The sequence below is a fragment of the Panthera tigris genome, chromosome C1 (genome assembly GCF_018350195.1).
Source record: "Panthera tigris isolate Pti1 chromosome C1, P.tigris_Pti1_mat1.1, whole genome shotgun sequence".
Classification (NCBI taxonomy): domain Eukaryota; kingdom Metazoa; phylum Chordata; class Mammalia; order Carnivora; family Felidae; genus Panthera; species Panthera tigris.
Window position 1 is genome coordinate 161,332,489 of NC_056667.1, and position 27,835 is coordinate 161,360,323.

General features: G+C 35.9%; 1 protein-coding gene and 1 pseudogene across 3 annotated transcripts in view; one reads left to right on the forward strand and one right to left on the reverse strand.

Annotated features, from left to right (window-relative positions):
- SCRN3 (secernin 3) overlaps positions 1 to 23,690 on the forward strand; it is a 31,288-nt gene extending 7,598 nt beyond the window's left edge. For all 3 annotated transcript variants that reach the window (XM_042997347.1, XM_007074561.2, XM_042997348.1), the window contains 4 exons: positions 116 to 328; positions 18,454 to 18,616; positions 19,481 to 19,661; positions 23,267 to 23,690. In XM_042997347.1, coding sequence (XP_042853281.1) covers positions 116 to 328; positions 18,454 to 18,616; positions 19,481 to 19,661; positions 23,267 to 23,437 — 728 coding nt within the window. In that variant the 3' untranslated portion in view covers positions 23,438 to 23,690. The remainder of the gene's footprint in view (positions 1 to 115; positions 329 to 18,453; positions 18,617 to 19,480; positions 19,662 to 23,266) is intronic.
- Positions 16,706 to 16,804, reverse strand: LOC122241658 (annotated as a pseudogene).
- Positions 23,691 to 27,835: the final 4,145 nt, after the last annotated feature.

Here is a 27,835-nt window from a genome sequence, read left to right on the forward strand (position 1 = left end):
GATGAGAAGTCTATATTCACATTTAAATAGTGGTTAATAATTATAATGTACAGATAAATACAGTATGTTAAATGTGATTTTTCTCTTCCCTTTCCTTGTTCTTCTTTGAAAATAGAGGGAGTTCGTAATATTTCTAATCAGCTTTCTATAACAACCAAGATTGATCGGGAACATCCAGACCTGAGAAACTATGCTAAGCAGAAAGGTTGGTGGGACGGTAAAACGGAGTTTGATTTTGCTGCAACATACTCTTATCTTGACACAGCCAAGATGATGCTTTCACCAGGCAGATACTGTGAAGGCTACAAGCTTCTGAATAAGCACAAAGGTAATTTTATCATTGGAATAATATCAGAATGAAAAATTATATTTTGTCTAGGTATAATGTGGATATGATAAAATCTGGTTTGAGGGGAATTATTCTTAGTAGAGATATAGTTTTATTAAACTGAAATTTTGTAAACTGATATTGTAAGCTTTTTTTTCCTCTGAGATGACTGAAGCACTGTATAATTTTGAGAGGATAATAATTCTTTTATTTTTAAATTTTTTTAAACATGTATTTATTTCTGAGAGAGAGAGAGAGAGAGACAGAGCGTGAGCAGGGAGGGGCAGAGGGAGAAGGAGACACAGAATCTGAAGCAGGCTCCATGCTCTGAGCTATCAACACAGAGCCTGATGCAGGGTTTGAACCCACAAACCTGAGCCTAAGTCAGATGCTCAACCGACTGAGCCACCCAGGTGCCCTTAGACAAATTAGACTTTAGAGCAAGATGAAATACCAGGGAGAAAGAGGGACACTACATAATCAAAGAAAGGTTATTTTAGGCTTATTATGTTTCCCTGGTAAATATATATGCATCTAACAACAAAACTTCAAAATACATGAAGAACTGACAGAATTGAAAGGAAAAATAGACAATTTCATAATTATAATTGGAGACTTCAGTACTTCTCTTTTAGTTATCAGAAGAACCACTGGACAGGAAATCTGCAAGGATAATAAAAAACCTGAATAATAACCATCAACCACTATATCTAACTGATTATTTATAGGATACTCCACCCAACAACAGCGTAACATATATTCTTTTCAAGTGCACATCAAACATCAAGATTACCCATATCCTGGGTCATAAAACAAATCTTACCAAATTTAAAAGAAACAGTGAGCAAAGGATGGTTTCTGGTGATAATGAAATTAAATTAAAAATCAATTTTAGAAGGATATCTGGGAAGTCCCCAAATACTTGGAAATTGCACAACATACTTTTAATCTGTGGGTCAAAAAAAGAAGTCTCAAGGGAAATTAGAAAATATTTTGAGTGGAATGAAGTGAAAATGAATATACCAAAATTTATGGGATGCAGCAAAAGTAGTGCTTACAGGGAAATTTATAGCATTTAGTGCTCACAGAACATAATAAGAAAGGTCTTAAATCAATAATATACTTAAACTTTCAACCTTAAGAAATGAAACAAAATGGAGGCACCTGGGTGGCTCAGTTGGTTAAGCGTCTGACTTGGGCTCAGGTCATGATCTCCTGGTTTGTGAGTTTGAGCCCCACGTCAAGCTCTGTGCTGACAGCTCAGAGCCTGGAGCCTGCTTCGGATTCTGTGTCTCCTCTCTCTAACCCTCCCCCACTTGTGGTCCGTTTCTCCCTCTCTCAAAAATAAAAAAAACATTAAAAAATTTTTTTTAAATAAAAAAAAAGAAAGGAAACAAAATGAATCAAACAAACCAAACCAAACAAAAATCCCAGTCAAGGAAAAGTAAGGAAATAATAAAAACAAGAGCAGAAATCAATAACATTGAAAGTAACAAAGCAGTGGAGAAAATTGATCAAACCAAAAGCTGGTTCTTTGAAAAGAGCAATAAAATTGATACACTGTAGACAGTTTGACAAAGAAAAAGAGGAAAACAACACAAGTTATATGGCAGGAAGAGAAATATCATTATCAACCACAGCACAATAAGGAAGGTAATAGAGGAATACTACAAACAGCTCTAAGTGTATTCAATAAGTAAAGGAAATGAACTAATTCATTGAAAGCCACAAACCACCAAAATTCACCTAAAAAGAAATAACTCTTGATTTGGCAGACAATGTAATTGGTTGTACTCAATCTGTAAACCCAACGGGCGGGCAACTCAAATTTCAGCTGAGTTCTTTCATCTTTAGCTGAGCTGCTTGCAAACTGCCTCACATGGCGATTCACACAGCAGATGGAGATTTGGGCAGGTTTTTTTTTTTTTTTTTCCACAGAATTTGGGGGTTCTTCTCTGTAACTCCGTCTTTTATGGGATTCCTCCTTCCCTTTCTAGTACCTGTGGTTGACCTCTGGTTCTTCAAGCCAGATAGACGGAGATTTTCTGTAAATACCTGCACAATACTGCACAGCATTGACTGTGGCCTTCCCTTGAGCTAAAGCCAGAACACAAATAGGAAATTTATCCTGTGTTTCATCCCATCTTCCAAATGTCCCCCTCCAGAATTTTCCTGCTTTTGTTCACTGGAAAGAACCTTCAGGTAGTCTGTATTTTTTTTTGAGAAAGAGAGAGGGTGCAAGTGAGGGCAAAGAGAGAGAGGGAGGGAGGGGGAGAGAGAGACAATGAGAGAGAGAGAAGTGGGGCTCACCCAAAGTGGGGCTTGTGTTCACCCAAGTGGGGCTCAAGCTCACCTGATTCAGGACTCAAACCCATGATCTCTCAGGATCATGCCCTGAGCCAAAGTCATATACTTAACCGACTGAGCCACGCAGGTGCCTGATAGTTTGTATTACATCCCAAGTTTATAGTTATCTAAGGGAGGGTTGGTCTGATAGGAACTTACTTAGCTTAATTGAAAGCAGAACTCCTTCCTATGTTATTTAATATTCTATGACATTATTTTACTTATAGAAATAGAAATATATTCACATGATTCAAAATCCACAGGTACACAAGAGTATACAAGAATATATTCCTACTCTGTCTCTAGATACTCATTTCTTTTTTCCGTAGGTATTCCCTTATGTCTTCCAGATATAATATATGCTTAATGAAACAAATATGTATATGTAATTTTTTCTTTTTTCTTTTTTTTTACAGAAATGGCAGTATGCCATATACACATTTCTGCACATAACTTGTCTTTAGTTAGCAATATATAGATAATTCTGTTTTGATATGTACAGAACTTTCTCATTTTTAAAAGATGCATAGTATTCTAGGGGCGCCTGGGTGGCTCAGTTGGTTAAGTGTCCCACTTCGGCTCGGGTCACGATCTCGTGGTTTGTGAGTTTGAGCCCCATGTCGGGCTCTGTGCTGACAGCTCAGAGCCTGGAGCCTGCTTCAGATTCTGTGTCCCCCTCTCTCTCTGCCCCACCCCTGCTTGTGCTCAGTTTCTGTCTTTCAAAAATGAATACACATTAAAAAAATTTTTTTAAAGATGCATAGTATTCTAATATTGTGATATCTTGTTTACTTCCATATGGTTGTATTATAATCACTATATAGTAATGATTGATTGTATGACTCATACTTTAGTTAACAAATTCCCCATTATCTAGGTTGTTTTTAGTTTTTCAGTACTGAAAATTATGTAATATGCTTATACCTTATTTATATTCTCATTCATGATTATTTTCCTAGAATATGTTTCTAGAAGTAGAATGTAGGGTCAAAGCATATGCATGTTTAAAGGCTTTTGAAACACATTGTCAAAATGGCCACCAGAAAAGTTGCATCAAATTAAATTTCTACCAGCAATATTTGAGTGCCGTTCTAATATATTTATCAATGTAGGATATTATTTTTGTTCAACCTTAACAAATTGTGTAGGCAAAAATGACATGTTACTATTTTATTTATTTATTTATTATTTTTTAAATTGTATGGTTTTTATCTTTATTTTTCTTTGCTTCTATCTCTATTTTTACCCTATTCTGTAAACAGTTTCTAAATATCTCATTGCCTTTATTTATTTTTAATTAAATTTTTAATTTACATCCAAGTTAGCATATAGTGCAACAGTGATTTCAGGAGTAGATTCCTTAATGCCCCTTACCCATTTAGTCCATCCCCCCTCCCACACCCGTCCAGTAACCTTTGTTTGTTCTCCATATTTAAGAGTCTCTTATGTTTTGTCCCCTTCCCTGTTTTTGTATTATTTTTGCTTCCTTTCCCTTATGTTTATCTGTTTTGTATCTTAAAGTCCTCATATGAGTGAAGTCATATGACACTTGACTTTCTCTAATTTCGCTTCGCATAATACCTTCTAGTTCCATCCATGTAGTTGCAAATGGCAAGATTTCATTCTTTCTGATTGCTGAGTAATACTCCATTGTATAGATATACCACATCTTCTTTATCCATTCATCCATCAATGGACATCTGGGCTCTTTCCATACTTTGGCTATTGTTCACAGTGCTGCTATAGACATTGGGGTGCATGTGTCCCTTCAAAACAGCACACCTGTATCCCTTGGATAAATATCTAGTAGTGCAATTGCTGGGTCATAGGGTAGTTCTATTTTTAGTTTTTTGAGGAACCTCCATACTGTTTTCCAGAGTGGCTGCACCAGTTTGCATTCCCACCAGCAGTGCAAAAAAAGATCCTCTTCCTCTGCATCCTCGCCAACATCTATTGTTGCCTGAGTTGTTAATGTTAGCCATTCTGACAGGTGTGAGGTGGTATCTCACTGTGGTTTTGATTTGTATTTCCCTGATGATGAGTGATGTGGAGCATTTTTTCATGTGTCAGTTGGCTATCTGGATGTCTTCTTTGGAGAAGTGTCTATTCATGACATGTTATTATTTTAAAATATAGATCTGTTACTAGTAAGATTAGACATATTCTTATGTTTGTTAAAAAATTGTGATTTTTAAATTGCCTGTTAATTAATATATCTTTCCATTTTTATATTTAGTTACTACTCTTTTTAAAAATGTTTATTTATTCATTTTGAGAGAGTTAGAACATGAGCAGAGGAAGGAGCAGAGAGAGGAGAGAGAGAGAATCCCAAGCTGGCTCCCCATTGACAGCACAGAGCCTGATGTGGGACTCAATCTCACAAACACTGAGATCATGACCTGAGCCAAAATCAAGAGTTGGATGCCTAACTGACTGAGCCAGCCAGCCTCCTCTAGTTACCACTAATTCTTAAAAAATAACTTGTAATGTATCTTTGTCCCTTTGCCTCCAAAGAACTCCAGAAAAACACCTTTTATTTAGAAGATTATTGAGTGAAATAACTACTGAGTGGGTCATTCCACTAATATTCCAAAATATGTGACTAATATATTCCTTCACTTGAAGGATAATATGGTTCTGTAAATCAATGAGAAAGCAACTACTCAGAGATCAGTGATTGGTATTTGCCTCTTAGGTATCCATTAAACAAAGCAATTATGTTATTTATTTGGTATTGCAGAAAAAATTTTGTGACTTTTTAGAATGCCTTAATATCATTGTTTTCAAAGTATTTAGTATCTTACCGTTTGAAAGGTTTTCTGTAAAGTTTCTTAATGTTAGTTTGTCATTTAATAAATAGTTTATTTAAATGATCTTTTTTTTCCATGTGGATGGATATGTAGAAAATGCCAAAATGTGTAATTCCAAGGATTATAATTTTAGACTTACTATTGTTGTAAAAGTAGAGACGGAGTAGCAATTGCAGCATATCTATTCCCATTTATTAAAAGCTATCAAGGGCTAGACATTGTGCTAAGTGATGACATTATGTTCTCCAGGGAACTATGAATTGGGTATTAGCTTCATTTTATGAATGAGGAAACTGCTCGTTTATCTCCTCTTTGAAACTGAAAAAAATGGACTCTCTTATTTGAACTTACATTTCTCTCAGCACCTAGTTCAGTGTCTTGCAGATATGTTGTGTGTGTTTCATAAGGGTTTTTGATGAAGTTAACAAAGGATTGTTCATTGGATTAAGCCATAACTTACAGATAATGTAACAAAGATTGCTGTTGTGTACTTTTTTTCTGGCAATAAATTTAGAGGCTCAGGACATAACATTAGCAGGTATTCCTTTTAAAAAATGAAGAATAACAACACATAATTCAGGTGGAGAGGAAAATGTCAGGAATCGTAAGGTTTAGGGTAATTGGACAAAAGAAAAAATAGAGGTAATTATAAGTTAATTAGCCGCTGCATCAGAATAATTAATTCTGTTATATTTAACTACAAAATAACTGAGTTATAGATTTAAAATGCATACATGATTATAGCAAGACTTGCATCTGACATGAAACTTATTTTTCTTCCCAAGTGTAAAGTACAGTTCATCCAGCTTCCTGTGCTTTGCCAAAAGAATAAATGTCTTCCCAATACTTTCATAGAAAATTGTCTACTAGTACATCATAGTTAATTTTTCCTGTTTTTCTAGACGGAAGAACCTACCTCTCGTCTTTCCAGCTACCTGATAGCTATTAACTGTGCTGCATGTATATCCAAATTGTATCTATATTCACTCATGTATTTTAAATAACTAGTTTAAATTGCAATGAAATTGCACCCTGTGTTTTGCATTCATTTTACTGAACCCTGCTACTGCGGTCTCAGTACTTATTCAATGCGTGCTAGTGGATTACTTACAGCTATCCTAGTCAAGTGATCATGTAAATCCTCCCTTCATTTTGAGAATTGCAGGTTTTGAATACAGAAAACATTTTCATAATACCTGTATTATTGCAGTGTTATGGTTCTGACACTGTTTTCATTAAAACTTGCCATTTATAGGAATTTAGATTTGAATCATTTTAAAATCTCACTAGGTGCAGAAGCGATGTGTCTGATAGATAGAAGTGGATAGTAGGCTTTTGCTTTATTGTTTAGTTTTAATGTGAAGGGCTGTTTTCAGGTACACCCCCTTTTTTTCCCTTCCTGCATTTTCTCAAAATTAACAGAAAGATTTGCTCCTATAACAAGTTATCTATAAATTATTTTTCTTGAATTTGAAGTCATAGCTATCCTGTGGAGAAATGGAAAATTTGCTATTAACATAAAACAGTTGGTAACATGTTGACCGACTGAGGACGGAACATAATTTTATATGGAAGTCAGTTTTATTTTAATTTGAAATGTCACAGAATCACATCTTGCGTACAGACTTGCTGTAAGCTTTTTTCTTTTAATTATTCCCATATATCATGGGAATGGGAGGGGGCAGAAATGCTTGCTTTTCATGCTTTCTTTGTGGGTTATTTCGTTTTTTATTCCTTTACTGTCATTGTAGTAGGGTATTAGGAGAGAGCAAACAAATAGCTGTGGTCAACCATGTTAAAGTTACTTGTTTCTTTAGAACTAATTTTAATGCAGTAGTTAAACATTTCCTCTTTTTTTTTTTTTTTTAAGTTGATTTATTTATTTGTGAGGAAGAGAGAGAGAAAGCAGGGATGGGCACAGAGACAGAGGGAGAGAGAGAATCCCAAGCAGGCTCTGTGCCGTCAGTGCAGAGCCTGATGTGAGGCTCAAATTCACAAATCGTGAGATCATGACCGGAGCCGAGACCAAGGGTCAGATGCTTAACTGACTGAGCCACCCAGGTGCTCCTAAACATTGTCAATATAAAGTATCTGAAAATATCTGATACCAGGAACTATATGTTTTATGGGTTTTTATTTTAACTGTACTTGTTCCAATATGGGTCTATCATGTTCATTACTGTTATTGAGAAATTGATACTACGTGAGGGTAAAAAGAGACTGGTGGGAGGGACAACAGTGGAGGGTTAAAAGCACAGAGCTGGACTTCTGCTTCTGGTTATTAAGGAGTAACTAGTGTTAGACTAACCTCCGCCTAAGAATACCTATAAAATCTGGAGGAAGAAAACAAAAAAGCTGGAGGAATAAAAGCCACTGTATGAAGGCATAGGTGAACGCCTGAAACAGGACATGAGGGTCTAGGTTCAACAGATTGAGAAAAGACTGTCTACACTCTGAGAAGCACCTGACCTTCTTGTCACAATTTCTCCTTAAAGCAATCATTGACTTCTAAGCGGCACATATGTAGGATGAGACACTGAGAAATCAAGACCAAAGTAGTTGCTAACTGCTTAAAAAGCTAAGCAGAGATGTGGAACTCTCACAAGGCTTTAGGGACAAAACTTAAATTTGATTGCCAATCAAGAAGAGGCCTGGGAAACACCCCAGCCTTTCAGCCCAGAAAAACTACACTTAGGAGAAAGAAGAAACAGGGACCAGGCCAGTCACAACTGGATCAGTAGGTAATCTACCTATATTCTGTGTGTTTACCAGAAGAAAATTAAATCCTCTGTTGAAAATATGAAGAGCTTCTACAAATTTTCATTCATAGTTTCCAACATTGGGTAAAAAATTATCAGACATGCCAGGTAATAAGACTAAATGACCAAAAACCAAGAGAAAGCAGACAATAGAAACTAACCCATTGGTATCCACAAACTAGCTTTGTCACAGACTAGGAGTCTGGAGTTCTCTCTTGTGCAGCAAGAGAGCAGACATAGAATTGAATACGAGAGAGACTAGTGTCTGGGAGGAGACAAGAGCCCCAAACAAAGCTCTTGTCTGCGTATTGAGCTCTCAAGATCTTACACACATGGTGATGTGAAGAAAACAAGATCTTACACACGTGGTGAACATGAAGAGAACAATCAGATAGTAATTGTTAACTTGTGTGTGTAAGAAGCAAAGGGTGGGGGGGGGGGGCAAGTGGAGTTTGTGATCAAAGCACAATAGTATATTGGCACCAGATGGAAAGTAATTTCCTGCAGGTGATATAACAAGTTACGCGTGATTCCATTACAATAATCTCGCTAGCTAACCTTGGACGCTTTCGCCCCGTGGTGGCAGCTTTCCACCCTAAACTTTTTTCTAAGCCATTTATGTAAATATATGGAATTCTTGAACGTATTTCCCCACATAGCTTTATCAGACACCGACTTAAATTAGTATGTTTTATATGTTCAAGAAAATTAGATGAAGAGATGGAGAATTTCATCAGAGAACTGGAATCTATAAATAGAATCAAGTGGAAATAATAGAACTATAGCATTCTAATTACTGCAATTAAGAATTCAATGGATTGTTTTAATAACAGATTAGACTTAGCAAAATAAATTATTAACTGGAAGATCAGTAAAAACTCTCCTGATTGAAGCAGAGAGATAAAAGTTTAGAAAATATAGATAAGAGTGTGAGAGGGGCGCCTGGGTGGCTCAGTCGGTTAAGCGTCCGACTTCGGCTCAGGTCACGATCTCACAGTTCGTGAGTTCGAGCCCCGCGTCGGGCTCTGTGCTGACAGCTCAGAGCCTGGAGCCTGCTTCACATTCTGTGTCTCCCTCTCTCTCTGCCCCTTCCCTGCTCATGCTGTGTCTCTCTCTGTCTCAAAAAAAATAAATAAACATTAAAAAAAAAAAGAGTGAGAGAGCCATCTCAGACTGTAATTGGAGTCTCAGCAGGAAAGGACAGAGAGAATATGGAGGGGCAAAAGCAATATTTGAAGAGATATTGGCCAAGAATTTCCCAAAACTAAAAAAAGTCATTAATCCACAGCTTCAAGCTCTATACACCACAAGAATAAATGAAAAGAAACCGTACCTGGGCACATCATAGTAAGATTTCTAAAGGAAAAAGCCCAACCAAACAACAATCAACAGAGAGAAAATCTTAAAAGCAGTGAGAGAAAAGATACATATTATCTTCAAAGGAGCAAATATGGGACTGACCGATTAACTTTTTACTAGATGGGAAGGAATCCAGAAGACTGTAAAGGACACCTTTAAAGTGATGAAGACAAATAATGACTAGTCATTTAGAACTCAATACCAGTGAAAATCTCCTCCAAAAATGAAGTTGAAATAAAACAAAATTTGTCAGTAACCAATTGGCACTAAAATAGAGTCATTCTTCAGGCAGGAAAAATGATCTCGGATATCAGCAAGGTAAGCAGGAGTGAATGAAGAGCAACAAAAACAGGAAATAAGTGGGTAAAACTAAATGAATATTGAGTATTTAAAATGATAATTTTATGACCAATGGCCATAGCTGCAGTGTTCAAAATATGTTGTGCATGGATTTTGTGTAGTATTGAGACTATGCTTCCCACAGGCTGCTCCTTGCCAATGACTGAAAGAGGCAGGGAGACTAAGGAATTCCTGGGATCATGGGAATCCTCCAATGGCCGACTTTGGGTCAAGGAACCCCTGATAGGCTTGCAAAGGTTTTCTTAGATGGTGTGGCATTCTAGGACACTTCCAACTCAACTTCTCTTCCCTCTCAACTTTCCAAACCCAGGTTGAGACTTCCATCATACTCTAGCTTCCTCCTCATTTTCTCTCACAGGCATTTTCCCTCATAGTCATTTTCCCTAATAAAGTCCTTATACATTTAACCATATATCATGGCATCTGCTTCTCAGAAGACTCAGACAAACACAGTAGAATTAAATGTCTGAGCATAGCACAAAAGACCGGAGGCAGTAACTGGAGTTAAAGTGTTGTAAGGTCCTTGGGTTAATGGATAATTAATTTAAGGCAGACTGTAATAAGTCAAGAGAAACTAACAAAATGATAAAAGAATGTATAATAAACTGGGGAGAAGTAAAATAATAAACACTTGAAAAATTCAAGAGGGCGAGGAAGGAGAAAAAAGGAAAAATAGCTGGCATAAATAGAAAACTAAAAATATAATGGTTGATTTTGTCCTACATGGAATTTTTCTTTTTTTAAAACATTTTTTAACGTTTATTTATTTTTGAGACAGAAACAGAGCATGAGCAGGTGAGAGGCAGAGGGAGAGGGAGACTGAGTCTCTCAGACACTGCACTATATGGAATTTTTCTTAATGGTTTCTAGCATTGATGTCCTTTGACAAAGGTCATTTTTACTATACCATAAATGGTTATCTTTTTTTTAAGTTTATTTAATTTTGAGAGAGTGAGTGTGTGAGAGTGTGTGAGAGAGGGGAGGGGCAGAGAGAATGGGAGAGAGAATCCCGAGCAGGCTCTGCGCTAACACAGAGCTTGATCTCACGGACCAAACCGAAATCAAGAGCCAGACGCTTAACTGACTGAGCCACCCAGGTGCCCCCAGAAATGATTATCTACATCTTATATTTATAACTTTATTTTGTAAATTTAAATTATGATGATTCTAGAATCATTCTAAAATAAAGTATGAATTAGGATTCTACCGTTTTCCTCACCACTCAAATGATTATCCAGTGATCCCAGTACTAATGATTAAATGGATTATCTTTCTCTACTGATTTGAAATGTCAACCAACTTGATCAAATTAATTCCTAAGTAAACCCATGTGTAAATTAGATTACTGTATTTGTCCAGTTTTGTTTAAAACAGTGTAAGTACACACAGTAAGTACTCAATACTTGTTGTATGAACAAAGAAAAAAAATGAGGGAATTTGCAATACTGTTTTTTTCTTTTTATGTGGTAGGACAAGGATATCTTCACTACTCTGCTCTTTCAAAATGTTCCTGACAATCCTTGACTGATCATTTTTCCAGATAAATTTTACAATAATTTTATTCAGCTTCTCCTCCCAAAACATTCTTTGAGGTTTGACTGGAATTGAATTAAAACTATAGATTATTTTAGGGGAGGATTGACATCTAATAATACTGCCTTCCTATTCAAGAACAAGATATGGCTGTACATTTATTGAAATTTTCTTTTGTGTTTCTAAGACTTGTGTAGTTTTATCTAGGTTTTCCATATTGACTTTTTTTGTTGTTAAATCTTTTGTGAAAACTTGTTCTATGCTAGACATGAGATCACATAGCAGCAGATATGATTGATATGGTCTGTGACCTTCTGGAACATAATAACTAGTGGAAGGTAGGACACAGGCAAGTAACAGATAGTATTGTTTGCTATTTGGTCATTTTCCAGTCTTTACCATGTTGCAGTGTACATCTTGGTTTATTAAGTTTTGCCTGCATTTCAAAATTGTTTCTTTTTTAAGAAAAATTTTTTAAATGTTTATTTATTTTTGAGAGAGAGAGAGAGAGAGACAGAGCATGAGCAGGGGAGGGGCAGAGAGACAGAGAGAGAGAGAGACAGAATCCAGAAGCAGGCTCCAGGCTCTGAGCTGTCAGAACAGAGCCTGATGTGGGGCTCGAGCTCACAGACTGTGAGATCATGATCTGAGCGGAGGTCGGACGCTTAATGGACTGAGCCACTGAGGCACCCCCAAAATTGTTTCTTTAGGATGGATTGTAGAAGGGAAGCAGGACCTATAGTATTTGCAATCTTAACCTAAACAAGAAAACAGTTCTCTAGTTCCCTTCTATAGAGCCTAAATAAATTGTTCTCTAATTAGAACATTTTTTCAAAATTTCAAATTGTTATTATTTTATTGTATGTTGATCTTGTGTTCTGTGACTTTCCTCATTGAAATTGTTAGTTCTAGGAGCTTTTGGTTTTTGTTGTTGTTGTTGTTGTTGTTGTTGGGCAGATTCTCCTTTGGGTGGATTCCTTGGGATTTCCTATATAGACTATCATATCATCTGCAAATAGGGACAGTTTAGTTCTTCCTTTCCAATCCATATACTTTTTGTGTCTTTTTATTGCCTTATAGTTCTGGCTAGACCTTCCAGGATTATATTGAATAAGAATAGTAAGAGCTGACTTCCTTGCTTTATTCCCAGTCTTAGGGGGAAAGCATTTAGTCTTTTTATCATTTTTTTAATGTTTAGTATTTATTTTTGAGAGAGAAAGAGACAGAGTGTGACTGGGGGAGGACTAGAGAGAGAGAGAATCTGAAGCAGGCTCCAGGCTTCGAGCTGTCAGTGCAGAGCCCGACTGGGGCTCGAACCCACGGACCACAAGATCATGACCTGAGCTGAAGTCGGATGCTTAACCAACTGAGCCACCCTGGTGCCCCAGTTTTTTATCATTAAGTGTAGTGTTAGCTGTAGCTTTTTGTAGATGCTTAACTTTATCATGTTAAGGAAGTTTCTCTCCATTTCTTGTTTGCTGAGAGGTTTTGTAATGAATAGATGTTGAAGTTTATTATTTTTTTTGTGTGTGTCAATTGATATGATTCTCTTTCTTCTTCAGCCTGTTAATATGGTAAGTTACATTGATCTTCACATATTGAACCAGCCTTGTATCCTTGGAATAAACCCAGTTTGGTTGTGGTATATAATTCTTTTTATGTACTGCTGGGTTCTGTTTGCTAATATTTTGTTATGGGTTCTTGCATCTATATTTATGAGAGATATTGGTCTGTCTTGTTTGTTTTGTTCTGTACTGCCTTTGTTTGGTTTTGACATCAGCCTAACAGTGAATCAGGAAGTGTTCCCTCCTTTTTTTATTTTGTGGAAGAGACAGTGTAGAGTGCTGTTAATTCTTCCTTAAATATTTGATAGAATTCTCCAGCGAAACTATCTGGGCCTGGGTATTTCTTTTCTGTGGGTTTTTAAACTACAAAGTCAATTTCTTTAATAGTTATAGGGATATTCAAATAATCTGTTTAATACTGAGTGAGTTTAGGTAATATGTGCTTTTCAAATAATTGGTCCATTTCTTCCAAGTTGTTAATTTATGTGCATAGAGTTGCTCATAGTATTCCCTTTTGCTTTTAATGTCTGCAGGGTCTGTCATGATATCCCTGTTTCATTCCTGATAGTGGTAATTTTGTAATTTTTTCTTCTCTCTTTTTCTGTCAGTGTAGCTAGAGGTTTGTCAATTGTATTGATTTTTTTCAAAGAACCAGATTTTTGTTCTGTTGACTTTCCTTTATTGTTTTTTCTTCTTTCAGTTTCATTGACATCTGCTCTTATCTTTATTATTTCCTTCTGCTTGGTTTGGGCTTATTTTTCTCTTTTCCTAGTTTGTTAAGGTGGGAGCATGAGATGCAATGGACAAAATTTTAAATTTTTTTCTCAATATTTTATATTTTTGGCTGGTAATGTGAATGGAATATTTTTCTATTATATTTGCTAAGTAGTTATTTTTTATCTATAAAAATTGTTGAGTGTTTTCATTTATTTAAAGGAACACCTCACTGATACTCTATTGAATTGGTAATTTTAAAATCTGTCCTCTAGGGGGGCACCTGGGTGGCTCAGTCGGTTAAGTATCAACTCTTGATTTCGGCTCAGGTCATGATCTCATGGTTCGTGAGATTAAGCCCTGCATCAGACTCTGTGCACAGAACCTGCTTGGGATTCTCTCTCTCCCTCCCTCTCTCTCAAAAATAAATAAACTTAAAAAAATCCTTCAATTCCATCCTCTTTGGCTTTTCGAGTATGTAATTAAGTATCAGTGGTCCTACTTCCTTTTTCTAGTAGAATTATACTTTTAGAAATATAAATTTTTTTCCAAGCATATAAAATTAGGAGTTCATAGAGGAAAATTGGGGAGAGACTTTCTAAAAAAAAAGACCTCATTTTAGTCATACACCAGCTAGCCAGTGAACCAAAGATTGCAGAAAGCTGATGGTAGGAGTAATATTCTAGTGTGTGTGTGTGTGTGTGTGTGTGTGTGTGTGTGTGTGTAAATAACACATCTTCTTTATCCATTTATCAGTTGATGGACATTTGGGCTCTTTCCATATTTGGCTATCGTTGATAGCACTGCTATAAACATTGGGGTGCATGTGCCCCTTCAAAACAGCATTCCTATATCCTTTGAATAAATATCTAGTAGTTCAATTGCTGGATCATGGGCTGGTTCTGTTTTTAATTTTTGAGGAACCTCTGAACTGTTTTCCAGAGCGGCTGCACCAGTTTGCATTCCCACCAGCAGCGCAGAAGAGATTTCTTTCTCTGCATCCTTACCAACATCTGTTGTTGCCTGAGTTGTTAATGTTAGCCATTCTGTGTCAGTTGGCCATCTAGATGTCTTCTTTGGAGGAGTGTCTATTCATGTCTTTTGCCCATTTCTTCACTGGATGATTTGTTTTTTGGGTATTGAGTTTGATAAGTTCTGTATCGATTTTGGGTACTAACCCTTTATCTGATATGTCATTTGCAGATATCTTCTCCCATTCTATTTATGCCTTTTCGTTTTGCTGATTGCTTCCTTCTCTGTGCAGAAGCTTTTTATTTTGATGAGGTCCCAGTAGTTCATTTTTGCTTTTGTTTCCCTTGCCTCCAGAGACGTGTTGAACAAGAAGTTGCTGCGGTCAAGGTCAAAGAGGTTTTTGCCTGCTTTCTCCTCTAGGATTTTGGTGCCTTCCTGTCTTACATTTAGGTCTTTCATCCATTTTGAGTTTACTTTTTGTATGGTGTAAGAAAGTGGTCCAGGTTCATTCTTTTGCATGTTGATGTTCTGGTTTCCCAACACCATTTGCTAAAGAGGCTGTCTATTCCATTGGATATTCTTTCCTGCTTTGTGAAATATTAGTTGGCCATACGTTTGTGGGTCCATTTCTGGACCCACTATTCTGTTCCATTGATCTGAGTGTCTGTTTTTGTGCCAGTACCATGCTATCTTGATGATTACAGGTTTGTAATATAGCTTGAAGTCCAGAACTGTGATACCTCCAGCTTTGCTTTTCACTTTCAGGATTGCTTTGCCTGTTTGGAGTCTTTTCTGGTTCCATACAAATTTTAGGATTGTTTGTTCTAGCTCTGTGAAGAAGGCTGGTGTTATTTTGATAGGGATTGCATTGAATATGTAGATTGCTTTGGGTAGTGTCAACGTTTTAACAATACTTATTCTTCTAATCTATAAGCATGGAATAGTTTTCCATTTTTTTGTGTCTTCTTCAATTTCTTCCATAAGCTCTCTGATCTGTCTTCCCTTATAGATTAAAGACTTTTTTTTCCTGTGTTGCTTTCAAAATCTTTACTTGTCTGTGTATTTTGTGAATTTGACTATGATATTCCTCGTTGATGGTCTGTTTTTGTTGAATCTAATGGGAGTTCTCTGTGCTTCTTGGATTTTGATGTCTGTGTCTTTCCCCAGGTAAGGAAAATTTTCTGCTGTGGTTTGCTCACATAAACTGTCTACTCCTTTTTCTCTCTCTTCATCTTCTGGGACTTCTATGATTCAGATGTTATTCCTTTTTAATAAGTCACTGGGTACTCTAATTTTTGTGTCATGCTCTTTTGCCTTAGTTTCCCTCTTTTTTCTGCTTCATTATTCTTCATAATTTTGTCTTCTATATCGCTGATCTGCTTCATCCATTCTTGCCGCTGTGGCATACAACTGAGATGCAATCTCAAATGTATTTTACTTCTTTTGTCTCCGCAGAAAGGGATTCTCTGGTGTCTTCTATGCTTTTTTCAACCCCAGCTAGTATTCTTATTATCATGATTCTAAATTCTGGTTCAGACATCTTGCTTATATCTGTGTTGAGTAAGTCCCTGGCTGTCATTTCTTCCTGTTCTTTCTTTTGGAGCGAATCCTTCATTTTGTCATTTTGGAGGAAGAAAAATAATTAATAAAAAAATTAAAATTAAAAAATTAAAAGCAACACAAAAAATCAAATAAAGGAAGCTAGATCCTAGGTGCGTTTTGGCCTGGGTTTTGAAAGAAGCTTGATAGAATAGAGAGAAAAAGGAAAGAAAAGAAAAAAAAAGTAAGAAGTGTTAAAAAATTTAAAAATGTATACAACAAAATAGAATAAAATGAAATGAGGAAAGTAAAGTAGAATTTAAAAAATTACAAAAAATAAAAACTATAGCAAAAAATTCTTAAAAATTTTTAACGGAAAATAAAAATAAAATGTTCTCTTTCTGTATCAAAGAATAAGAAAAAAATATGGAACACTTCACAAATTTGCATGGCATCCTTGCTCAGGGCCATGCTAATCTCTGTATCATTCCAATTTTAGTATATGCGCTGCCAAAGCGATTACTTAGATGTGTTGCTTTAAATGGCTATTTTCTTGTACCACTTCTTTTGATAATGAGAATTGCCTGTTTGAAAGCTTTTAAACCTATTCTGAAAGTCTTCCTGAAAGATCCTTTCTGAATTGTTAACTGTGGTTACCTCCAACCAAAATTGGATGAGGGAACTTTCACTTCTTTACATTCACAGAGCTACATATCTGTGTCAAAGTGCATCAATATCAATCTGTCTGTCTATCTCTCTATTTCCTAGGACAGTGCCTGGCATTTAGTAGATGCTCAATAAGTATTTGTTGGAGGAATGAGAACTAAATAGAGAAAAATCTCATTTTTGTCTTTAGAGAATTTATAATCTAATGGCAGAGATAGAGGCTACACGTGCAAAAAATCAAGAATGCTTATATGAAAGGAAAAGCTTATTTCAGTTCATCCTAATGGTAAATTTTAATTTGAAGGAGTTTGGGGGCACCTGGGTGGCTTAATCTGTTAAGCGTCTGACTCTTGATTTGCCCAGGTCATGATCTCACGGTTCATCTGCTTGGGATCCTCTCTCTCCCTCTCTCTCTGCACCTCCCAAGCTTGTGCTCTCTCTCTTTCTCTAAACATAAATACTTTTTTTAAAATGAAGGAGTTTTAATTTGATTCGGGGGGAATTGAGAGTCAAATTTTAGGGAAGAGAATTATGACATGTGAGTAGAAGATATTTGGGCTACGTTTTGGAGGACTGCATTGTGTAAGGGGGTAAGATTCTTCATCTTTCATGAGGTAGTTAGATCCTGAACCACATCTTTGAGCATGGATATGTATAGCAAGGAGCAGAGATGTCCGAACGCACGATGGCTTTTTAAATTTTTTGGTGGAAATGCCTTGCAAATATGGAATTCTGAGGCTCTCTGTAACCATGGTCCTGTTGTGTTTGCTAAAGAGATAAAATAGTTTCTTTTTCTAAAATAAAAAACTCCTTAAAATATCAAACTTTACATATGAAAGCAGAAAACAAAATATAATGCCATCTGTTTTATCACACACAATGGACATTTAAATATTTTAAGTAGTCCAGCAGATTTATGTTCATTAAAATCCCACTAACTAATAATGTGTTTTGTTTCCTTCATTCCCACTCAGGTTACAATTCACACTTTCAGATAAGAGTATTAATATCAGCCACAGAAATTACAGGAGAAGGAGTATTTTATTTTATAAAGAACGCCTTGTATACTACTGGAAACCAAGCACTGTATTCTTTTAATATTTGGTTCCCAGAATGGATAGGCTCAGATGATAGTTACTAATATTGTCAGTTCACTGCTAACTAAATACACCTTAAAAATTTTTGTAAGGGCAACGAGATTGAGTGTATTTTGCATTTTTGATTCCTTCTTAGGAAGTTACAGATTTTACCTGATAGTAATGGTTTTGAGATTTAGTGTGTTTTATATTTTTTAAGAAATCTTCCTTATGATAGTGGAATGAGACGAATAGTTATGATACAAGGTTTGTTCGTAGTCAATCTCTAATTTATCCCTATCCCAATATCTAATTTATCCCAATATCTCATGTTATATATTATCAACAGAGAAAGCAGTTCATGATTGCAGCATGTCAACCTGCAAATTCATATGTATTTGATGATTTTTAAAATGATTTTCCTAGGAAATATAACTTTTGAAACAATGATGGAAATTCTCCGAGATAAACCAAGTGGCATTAATATGGAGGGAGAATTCCTGACCACTGCAAGCATGGTTTCTATTTTACCTCAAGACTCCAACCTTCCTTGCATTCACTTCTTTACAGGGACTCCTGATCCTGAGAGGTAAAGTCACAAAATACTGTAAACCAACAAGGGGTCAGGGGCTAGGATAGTCATCAGTCTGTTGGTGATTTTGCCAGGCTAACTTTTTCTTACACAAATAGGACAATAATTTTTGGATATATTTTCTGTTCAGGTTGTAGGCTGCCATTTACATACGTGCATTCCTGCCATAACTATTCTCATTTTTTTAGGACAAAAATGTTAATAGTTTCTTGTCTGCAGTTATCCTTACTCTCTTTGGCCAAATATATTTAAAATTGTCAAGACAAGAAAGTAGATGGTTTTCTTTTGCAGATTTCAGTATTATAATATTAGATGGTTAAGAATACTAAGAAGATTAAATGATGTAGTTGTGCTGGATTTAGATGGTTACTTATCCACTCATATCTAGAAAATATGTGCCTGTAAAACTTAAACTATCAGTAGTTGAAGTTATATCTAAAATTGGATTTTAGATATGTTACAATTGTCTTAAGTCATTAGTGTCTCTCATAGAACTTAATGCACATTACATTGAGAAATGATCTTATATTCTCTCAGTGTTACAGTCTTTCATGTTATTAAAGATCACTTCAAGAAGATGGAGTGAGACTTGAGGCCACTTTATTAATACTGCTGCTGTGATTTCATTCCAGATCCTAATCCTCAATCTGTAACATTGAGGATTGTTCTTACCCTTCAACTATGGAGTTTTCAGTAGAAAATGGTGGACTATAATTTCACTGGACACTGTTTCTGTGTCCTTCTGTGTTTGGGCAGACAGGCCCTTCTAACTAGAGGGAATCTTAGAAGATTTAGCATAATGCTAAATATTTTCCTATCCCCACTATCCCCACAAGCCAACTCTATGACTTTTTCTTCTAGATCTGTTTTTAAGCCTTTCATATTTGTGCCAAATGTTTCACAACTATTGGATACCAGTTCACCAACATTTGATCTTGAAGACCCAGTTAAAAAGAAACCACGTTTTCAGTTTAAGCCTGACAGAAGACACCCACTCTATCAAGAACATCAACAGGCATTGGAAGTAATAGACAAAAAGGAGGTATGATTAAATTATATTCTCTGTTTTATCATTAAGAACAGTTTAAAGTGTGATTCAGTCCACATTTTGAACTTTGGAACTTCACCTTTCTTTCCTTCCTTCATGTAAAAATAGGTTTAAAAATAGTTTAGACTCTCTCTCTCCCTCAAAAATAAACAAACATTTAAAAAAATAATAAAAGCTTTTAAAAATAAAATAGTTTAGATGTTCAATTATAGTAGAGCTCAAACCAAAGATTTAAAATAATGGTTAAGAATGCACTATGAATCTCTTAGAGAAATTTAGTATATTAAACATAATAACAATACCTAACATTTATTGGGCACTTTTTATACACTCGGCGCCATGGTATCATTACGCAAAATAGAATATTTTATTTAACCTTCAAACCACTTTATGAGGTAAATACTATCGTTATCTCCATTTCACTGATAAGGAATCTCCATTTACTGAGACTTAGAGAGTTTAAGTAGCTTGCTTAGTTTATATCTCACACCAAAAATTACAGAGCTACTGGAGGGCAGTTAACATGATCTCTTACATACAAAATGTTCTTAATCAGATAGCCTCAGATTAATTTTTATTGGAAATGCTTAACACTCCTTAGACTTAATAATGAATTGGAGTCTTTTTTTAAAAATGGTAAGTGCTTATTATTTTTAAATGTAAGCAGTATAGAAGATGAACATCATCTAAAATCTCATCTCTAGAAATAAGCAGATATATTTTTGGGCAGACAGATTGACAAATAATTTTCTAATATCCATACCTCTTCAGCTTTCTTCCCTCTCTGTCCCAGAGATAAAATATAAATTAGAAGGAAATGGAAGAGCTAGCTGGAGGTTTTTTACAGAACCATCAACTGATTCCCTCCAGGGAGGAAAAGATTGGCCATCTTGTACCTTTCCACACCTGTTTGTACCGGCTCCCGATTTCTATTGCTATCATTCCTTTTACTTCCTCGAGATGTATACATTTACATTCTTTCTACATAAAATGCATTGTATCAGTTGTCTTCCAGGTAATTATTTATTTACTTTTGTCTGTAGTATTTTTGCACGGTTGCCATTCCCCCACCCGCTTTGCTTACACTTAAAGCAGAGAACTCTGGCTAGACCTCCTGTTTGCTGTGGATTCTTGACACTTGCTTTATCTTGGACTACTTTGTTTTCACTTGTAACTTACAGTGTAAAACACTTTTTGTAGGTAGCTGGTGGCATGGAATGAGAGGCAGGCAAGTTGTTCTAGGGGCATTAAGTACACTGATGAGAGCCCAGTCTACCGGCCAGTGGTGTCATCCACTGTGTGGGCTTGGCTTACACTCCTGACTGAGCACAGTCCTGTGACAAATGAGCCCCCTGGTCCTTCTTGCCTTTGCTCAAGTTCCTCAGTGATATGTTTCAAGAGATATGTCTGCTCTGGAGGGATTTTCCCTCACTTCTCCCTGAGCAGCCTCCACACTGCCACTAATCGCTTACTTAGTTCTCAGCATTGTCAGCTTCCTTTCCCCTCAATACTGTTTCTGGAAGGTTGGTTGTGTAGACTTATTATTAAATGCTTGTTAAATTAAAATGCTGATTGACATTTTTCTAAGTAATATTGAAATTAAAATTTAAAAGCTGTTAGTATTTTAGGCTTTATTTAATAGCCATTAAATGTTGATTGACAACAGAAAGTAATGGAGAAACCATAGAACCTGAAGGAAGAAGTGTCAAAGAGCTGGATTCTAGTCTCCTTTTTTTTTTTTTTTACTGAAGTATAATTGACACAAAATGTTAACATTAGTTTTAGGTGTACAATATAGTGATTGGACAAATCGATACATTATGCTATGCTCACCCCACGTGTAGCTGCCATCTGTCACCATACGATGCTATTACAATACCATTAACTATATTTCTTATGTGCCTTTTATCCCCATGACATTCATTCCATAACTGGACACCTATATCTTCCTCTTCTCTTCACTCATATTGTCTACCTCCTCACCCCCTGTCATCTGGCAACCATCAATTTCTTTGTTCTCTGTATTTATGGGTCTAATGCTGCTTTTTGTCATTTGTTTTGTTTTTTAGATTCCACATATATTATGCAGAATCATATGGTATTTGTCTTTCTCTGGTTCTAGTCTATTTTTATGACTTAGGGAGAGTCAGTGCTACTGGTAGTTTTAATGTACGTTTCTTGATTACTGATGAGGTTGAAAAGCTTCTCAGATGTTTATTAGCCATTAGTATTTCCTCTTAAATGACTTGCCTGTTCTTTTCCTTAGCCTGTTTTTCAATTGTTGCTTGGTTGTTTTTGTCTTTTGCCTCAGAGAGGCAAAACTATATGAATTTTGAGTCTTTGTTATATTGCAGTTTTTTATCTCAGTTTATTATTTAACTTTTTTTCAGACAGAAGTTTTAAGTTAAGTCCATTACATTTGTTAGTCTTTTCCTTTAAGGCATCTTGATTTCATGCTTCTAGAGGCCTGCTTCATCTCAAAATAAATATAACTTCTGTATTTTCTTCTAGTATGTATGTGTGTGTTTGAAAAAAATACTTAGTTCTTGAATTTTTCTGAAATTTCTTTCTATTTTTTCATGTTTATTTAAGAGAGAGAGAGAGAGCGTGTGGGAGGAGGGGCAGAGAGAGAATACCAGGCTCCGCATTGTCAGCGCAGAGCCCAACGTGGGGCTGGAATTCACAAACCCTGAGATCATGATCTGAGCTGAAATCAAGAGTCTGGTGCTTAACTTACTGAGCCACCTAGGTGCCCCTGAAATTTATTTTTGTGTATGTTATGAAGTAGGGATTCTAACTTTGTTTTCCAAGAGGTGACCAATTATTTCAATACCATTTATAGACAAAATATATTTTTTTTTCTCACTAATATGTAATGTAGTGTTTCGTCAGAAAAAGTTGATCCAATTTGATTTTAAAGTCCATGTTTAGATTAAGCATCTTTGTTTTGTGGAATTCTGCCCTATAATGGTTCAAATTTTTAAAATTATTCTTACTTTCTAGTAACTTTCTTCTTATATATTTTTTCTCTCAGTACCTACCCTATAACTGGTCATGGTAATTCACCAATAACTTAAAAATTCCTTTATTCTATATGAGTAATGACCTTTCCCCCGGTTCTTGAAACAGGGAGGAATCATAGAGAAAATGTCTTTTTTAGTTGTTCTTTCCCTTGAATACTACTGTTCTTTTTCCTTTGTTTAATCTGATAATATTGATTTTAAATATAGAAGATCCACCTTCATAAAAATATCTTAGCCTCATTTTTCAGCAACCTTCCCCAGACACAATATCATAATTTCAATGGTCCTGTAAATTTTTCTTTTAGGTTTCTTGCTTATAGACTAATCCTATGCAATTATGCTTAATCTTTTCTACTAAAAATACCTAATAAATTGGAGTTAATCCATTAATTCAATATAGAACAAAGATTTTTCCTGAAGAATTTCATTCCGTACTATATCTAAAGAATGAGAGGGGAACCAAACTAGAAGTGGAAACCAGAATGAAAAAAAAAACTTGTCTGTAGAGTGGTTTGGAATTTGGTTAGACTTATATGTGTGTGTGTATTTACTGATTTTTATTTTTTCATTGTTCAGGAAAAAGCCAAAACTATGATGGACAACATGAGGAAACTGGAGAAAGAACTATTCAAAGAAATGGAATCAATTCTTCAAAACAAGCATCTTGATGTTGATAAAATTGTTAATCTCTTTCCCCAGTGTGCAAAAGATGAAATTAGAATTTATAAGTCAAACATTAGTTCTTAGTGTCATATAAATGGTCAACAATCTTCCTCAAAGTCAGAATCTATCACCTTGGTAAATGATATAACCTAGTTTGAGTAGATCTGATTTTTCTTTAATAGCATTTACCTAATGGCCTATTAAAACTACACATAGTCTTGCTGAAATATTGAGAAAGAAAATAACATTGGAATTAGGCACATATATCATGGAATAGCCAGGAGTTATTTCAGGTATTTGTGTGTGTGTGTGTGTGTGTGTGTGTGTGTGTGTGTGTGTGTGTATGTGGTTTTTTTCCAGCCATAATACCTTTTTAAAAATTACAATAATTAAATATTCAATTCTGCATAAAGTATGAAATATTAAAATAATGAATAGGTTTATATTTAGTATATTTATGTATTGTCCTCAAATAATTTTCTCAATTACAGCGAGAAAGTAGATTTTTCTTTAGTAATGGAAAATATTGTTTCTCAAGTAATGAGTTTTTTCTCATAGGCAAATATTAATCATCTCTAACAAAATTTTCTAGATTTATACATTGTCTTACTACAGGGTATTAATCCTGCAAATGTGCTTTTATTAGACACAAACATGCTTTTTGTCAAGACTTGGCATCAGTGAGCTTTTAGCTCTGATTATCAAGCACTTTTTCAGCCATGCACCCTTGTAGGCTTTTATGGTAATGTTTTTAGAAGAGCTTGTCTGGGGGATTAGGAAATGGGATAAGGGAACCAAGACCTCAGGAGATACTGTTTCTGTGTCTTGAATCTTTCTCAAATTTTGTTTCTCTTCACTCAGTGAAAACAGCAACAGGAATGAGATAGTGGCAACGAAATAGAATTATTAGTATATTATGAACATGAAGAACATTATAGTGCATAATGTATTATGAACATTATTAATAAGTAATATCTACCCAAAGTTTATAAAACTTTGTTAAAGTTACATAGAGATTACCAAGACAGACTCAAAGTTGCAACTATAAAACAAAAGAAGAATCCAACTCAACATTATTTATTGGTTTCTAGAAATACCTATTTTAGGTTTTTTATTATATTATCGTATTTATTGGTTGCTATCATTGTAATTAGGATTATTACTAAAGTAGTGGATGATTAAAGAAAATTTCTTTTTTTAAGTTCTCTCATAAAAGCCATAATCTGCTTAGGGGTGCCTGGGTGGCTCAGTTGGTTGAGCATTCGACTTCGATTTAGGTCATGATCTCATGGTTTGTGGGTTCGAGCCCCACCTTGGGCTCTGTGCTGACAGCTCAGAGCCTGGAGCCTGCTTTGGATTTTGTGTCTCCTCTATCTCCCTCTCCCCTGTTCGCGCTCTGTCTCTCTCTGTCTCTCAAAAATAAATAAATGTAAAAAAAAAAAAAATTAAAAACCACAATCTGCTTGATTTTGCTCGTCTAATACAGAGCTACCATTACAAGAGAAAAGAGATTTGTCTCAAGTACTCAGTTAATTATGTGTTTGCTTTACAGATGGTTCAGTGAAAGCCTCTCCCCAAATCATGAAGACCTTTGGCCAACCCCCATACACCTCCTTTCTCTCTCTTAATATATGGGGAAACTAAGGGTAAGCAGGCTGTTCATTTATCCAGGGGCACATACTTCAATCTTATTTCTCTCTCTGGGGCTCACATGTTTTCTCTTCCTCCTTTCATACCACCCTAGTCTCAATTAGCACTGTCTCTCACCTGGACAACTGCAGTGAACTGTTCTACACCCATTTTTGTTTTTTTATCTCCATTCACATGGGTCACTGCAGCAGAGTGATCTCTTGGGAATGTAAATCTAATAATAAATTTCCTTCCTAAAACTTTTTAAGAAAATATTTTTTTATAGCTGTTTTAGGTTTAAAGCAAAACTGAGCAGAAAGTACAGAGTCCCTGCATACGTCCTGTCCCACCTCCAACTTTCCCCCCTCTGTCAACATCCCACACTAGAGTAATACATTTGTTACAATTGATGAACCTACACTGACATATCGTTATCACCCAAAAGCCATAGTCTACATTCGGGTTCACTCATTGTACCTTCTATAGGTTTGGACAAATGTTTAATGACGTGCATTAGTGAGTATTATACAGAATAGTTTCACTGCTTTAAATATCCTCTGTGCTCCACCTATTCATCTCTCCCTCCCCCTAATCCCTGACAGCCACTTAACCTTTTTATTATCTCCGTAGTTTTGCCTTTTCTAGAATGTCATATAGTTGGAATCGTACAGTATATAGCCTTTTCAGATTTGCTCTTTAACTTAGTAATATGCATTTAAGATTCCTCCATGCCTTTTCATGGCTTGGGAGCTCATTTCTTTTCAGTGCTGAATAGTATTCTGGATATTTTGATTGCGGATACCCAGTCATAAAACCATAGGTCCTACTGAAGGACACCTTAGTTGCTTCCATGTTTTGGCAGTTATGATAAAGCTGCTATAAACATCTATGTGCCAGTTTTTGTGTAGACATAAGTTTTCAGTTCATTTGGATAAATACCAGCAGCATGAGTGCTGGATGGTATGGTAAGAGTATGTTTAGTTTTGTAAGAAACTGCCACACTATCTTCCAAAGTGACTATCATTTTGCATTCCACCAGCAATGAATGAGAGTTTCTGTTGCTCCACATCCTTACTTATCATTTGGTATCGTCAGTGTTTGGGATTTTGGCTATTCTTATAGATGTGTAGTAGTATCTCCTTGTTTTAATTTGCATTTCCCTGATGACTTATGTTGCAGAGCATCTTTTAATATGCTTAATTTCCCTCTGTATATCTTCTTTGGTGAGATATCTGTTCAGATATTTTGCCCATTTTAAAAATCAGGCTGTTCATTTTCTTATTGTTGAATCTAAAATTCTTTTAAAAAGTCATTGAGATAAGTCCTGGTCCTTAAGAACTATCAATGAGATCTTGCTGATCTGCCCATCTGTATCTTATTATATTTTGCTAGGTTGTTTTTTTTTTTCTTTTCATAATCCCCTTTATCTCTTTCACCATCCCCCCCACCCACCTCCCCTCTGGCAACCACCAGTTCGTTCTCTATTTAAAAGTCTGTTTGGTTTTTGTTGCTGTTGTTGTTCCTTTGTTTTCTTAAATTCTGCACATGAGTGAAATCATATGGTATTTGTCTTTTTTATTTCACTTGGCATTATACCTTCTAGGCCCATCCATGTTGTTGCAAATGGCAAGATTTCATTCTTTCCTATTGCTGAATAATATTCCATTGTATATATGCACCACAGTTTCTTTATCCATTCATCTATCAATGGACACTTGGGTTGTTTCTGCATCTAAGCTATGTAAGTAATGCTGCAATAAACATAGGGGTGCATATATCTTTTCGGATTAGTGTTTTTGTTTTCTTTGGTTAAATACCCAGTTGTGGAATTAGTGGATCATATGGCAAATCTCTTTTTAACTTAAAAAAGAAATGTTTAATTTATTTTGACAGAGAGAGGGGAGGGGAGGGGCAGAGAGAATCCAAAGCAGACTCCATGCTGTCAGCACAGAGCCTGATGAAGGGCTCGAACTCACAACCCAAGAGATCATGATCCGAACCAAACTTAAAAGTCAGACGCTTAACTGACTGAGCCACCCAGGTGCCCCTCTATTTTTAACTTTTGAAGGAACCCCCGTACTGTTTTTGCAGTGCCTGCATCAATTTGCATTCTCACTGACAGTGTAAAGGGACCCTTGTACACTATTGCCTTTTTAAAAAGCTTTTACTCTGCTGCTTTTTTTTTTTTTTTAAGTTTATTCATTTATTTTTGAGAGAGAGAGAGAGCACAGGTGGGGTATGGGCAGACACACACACACAGAATCTGAAACAGGCTCCAGACTCTGAGCTGACAGCAGAGAGCCCAAGGCCAAACTCGAACCCATGAACCATGAGATCATGACCTGAGTTTAAGTTGGATGCTTAACTGATGGAGCCGCCCAGGTGTCCCTGGTCTTTCAGGGTTTTTTAATGTTTCAAGTTTTTATTTAAATTAGTTAACATACAGTGTAACATTAGTGAGAATTTAGTGATTCATCACTTACATATAACACCCAGTGCGCATCATACCAAGTGCCCTCCTTAATACTCATCATTTAGCCCATCCCCCACCCACCTCCCTCCATCAACCCACCGTTCTCTAAAGTTAAGAGTCTCTTTCATGGTTTGCCTCCGTATCTTTTTTTCTCCTTCCCCTATGTTCATCTGTTTTGTGTCTTAAACTCCACATATGAGCGAAATCATCGTATTTGTCTTTCTTTGACTGGCTTGTTTCGCTCACTACACTGCTCTTTCAAATCCTTGAATGTGCCCAGCTCCTTCACAATGGCTGTGCCCTCTGCTTGCACCATTCATTTCACATCCTCCTTTTTATGTAAGTAGTTGTTTTTATCCTTTAGAATTTTGCTGAAGCAG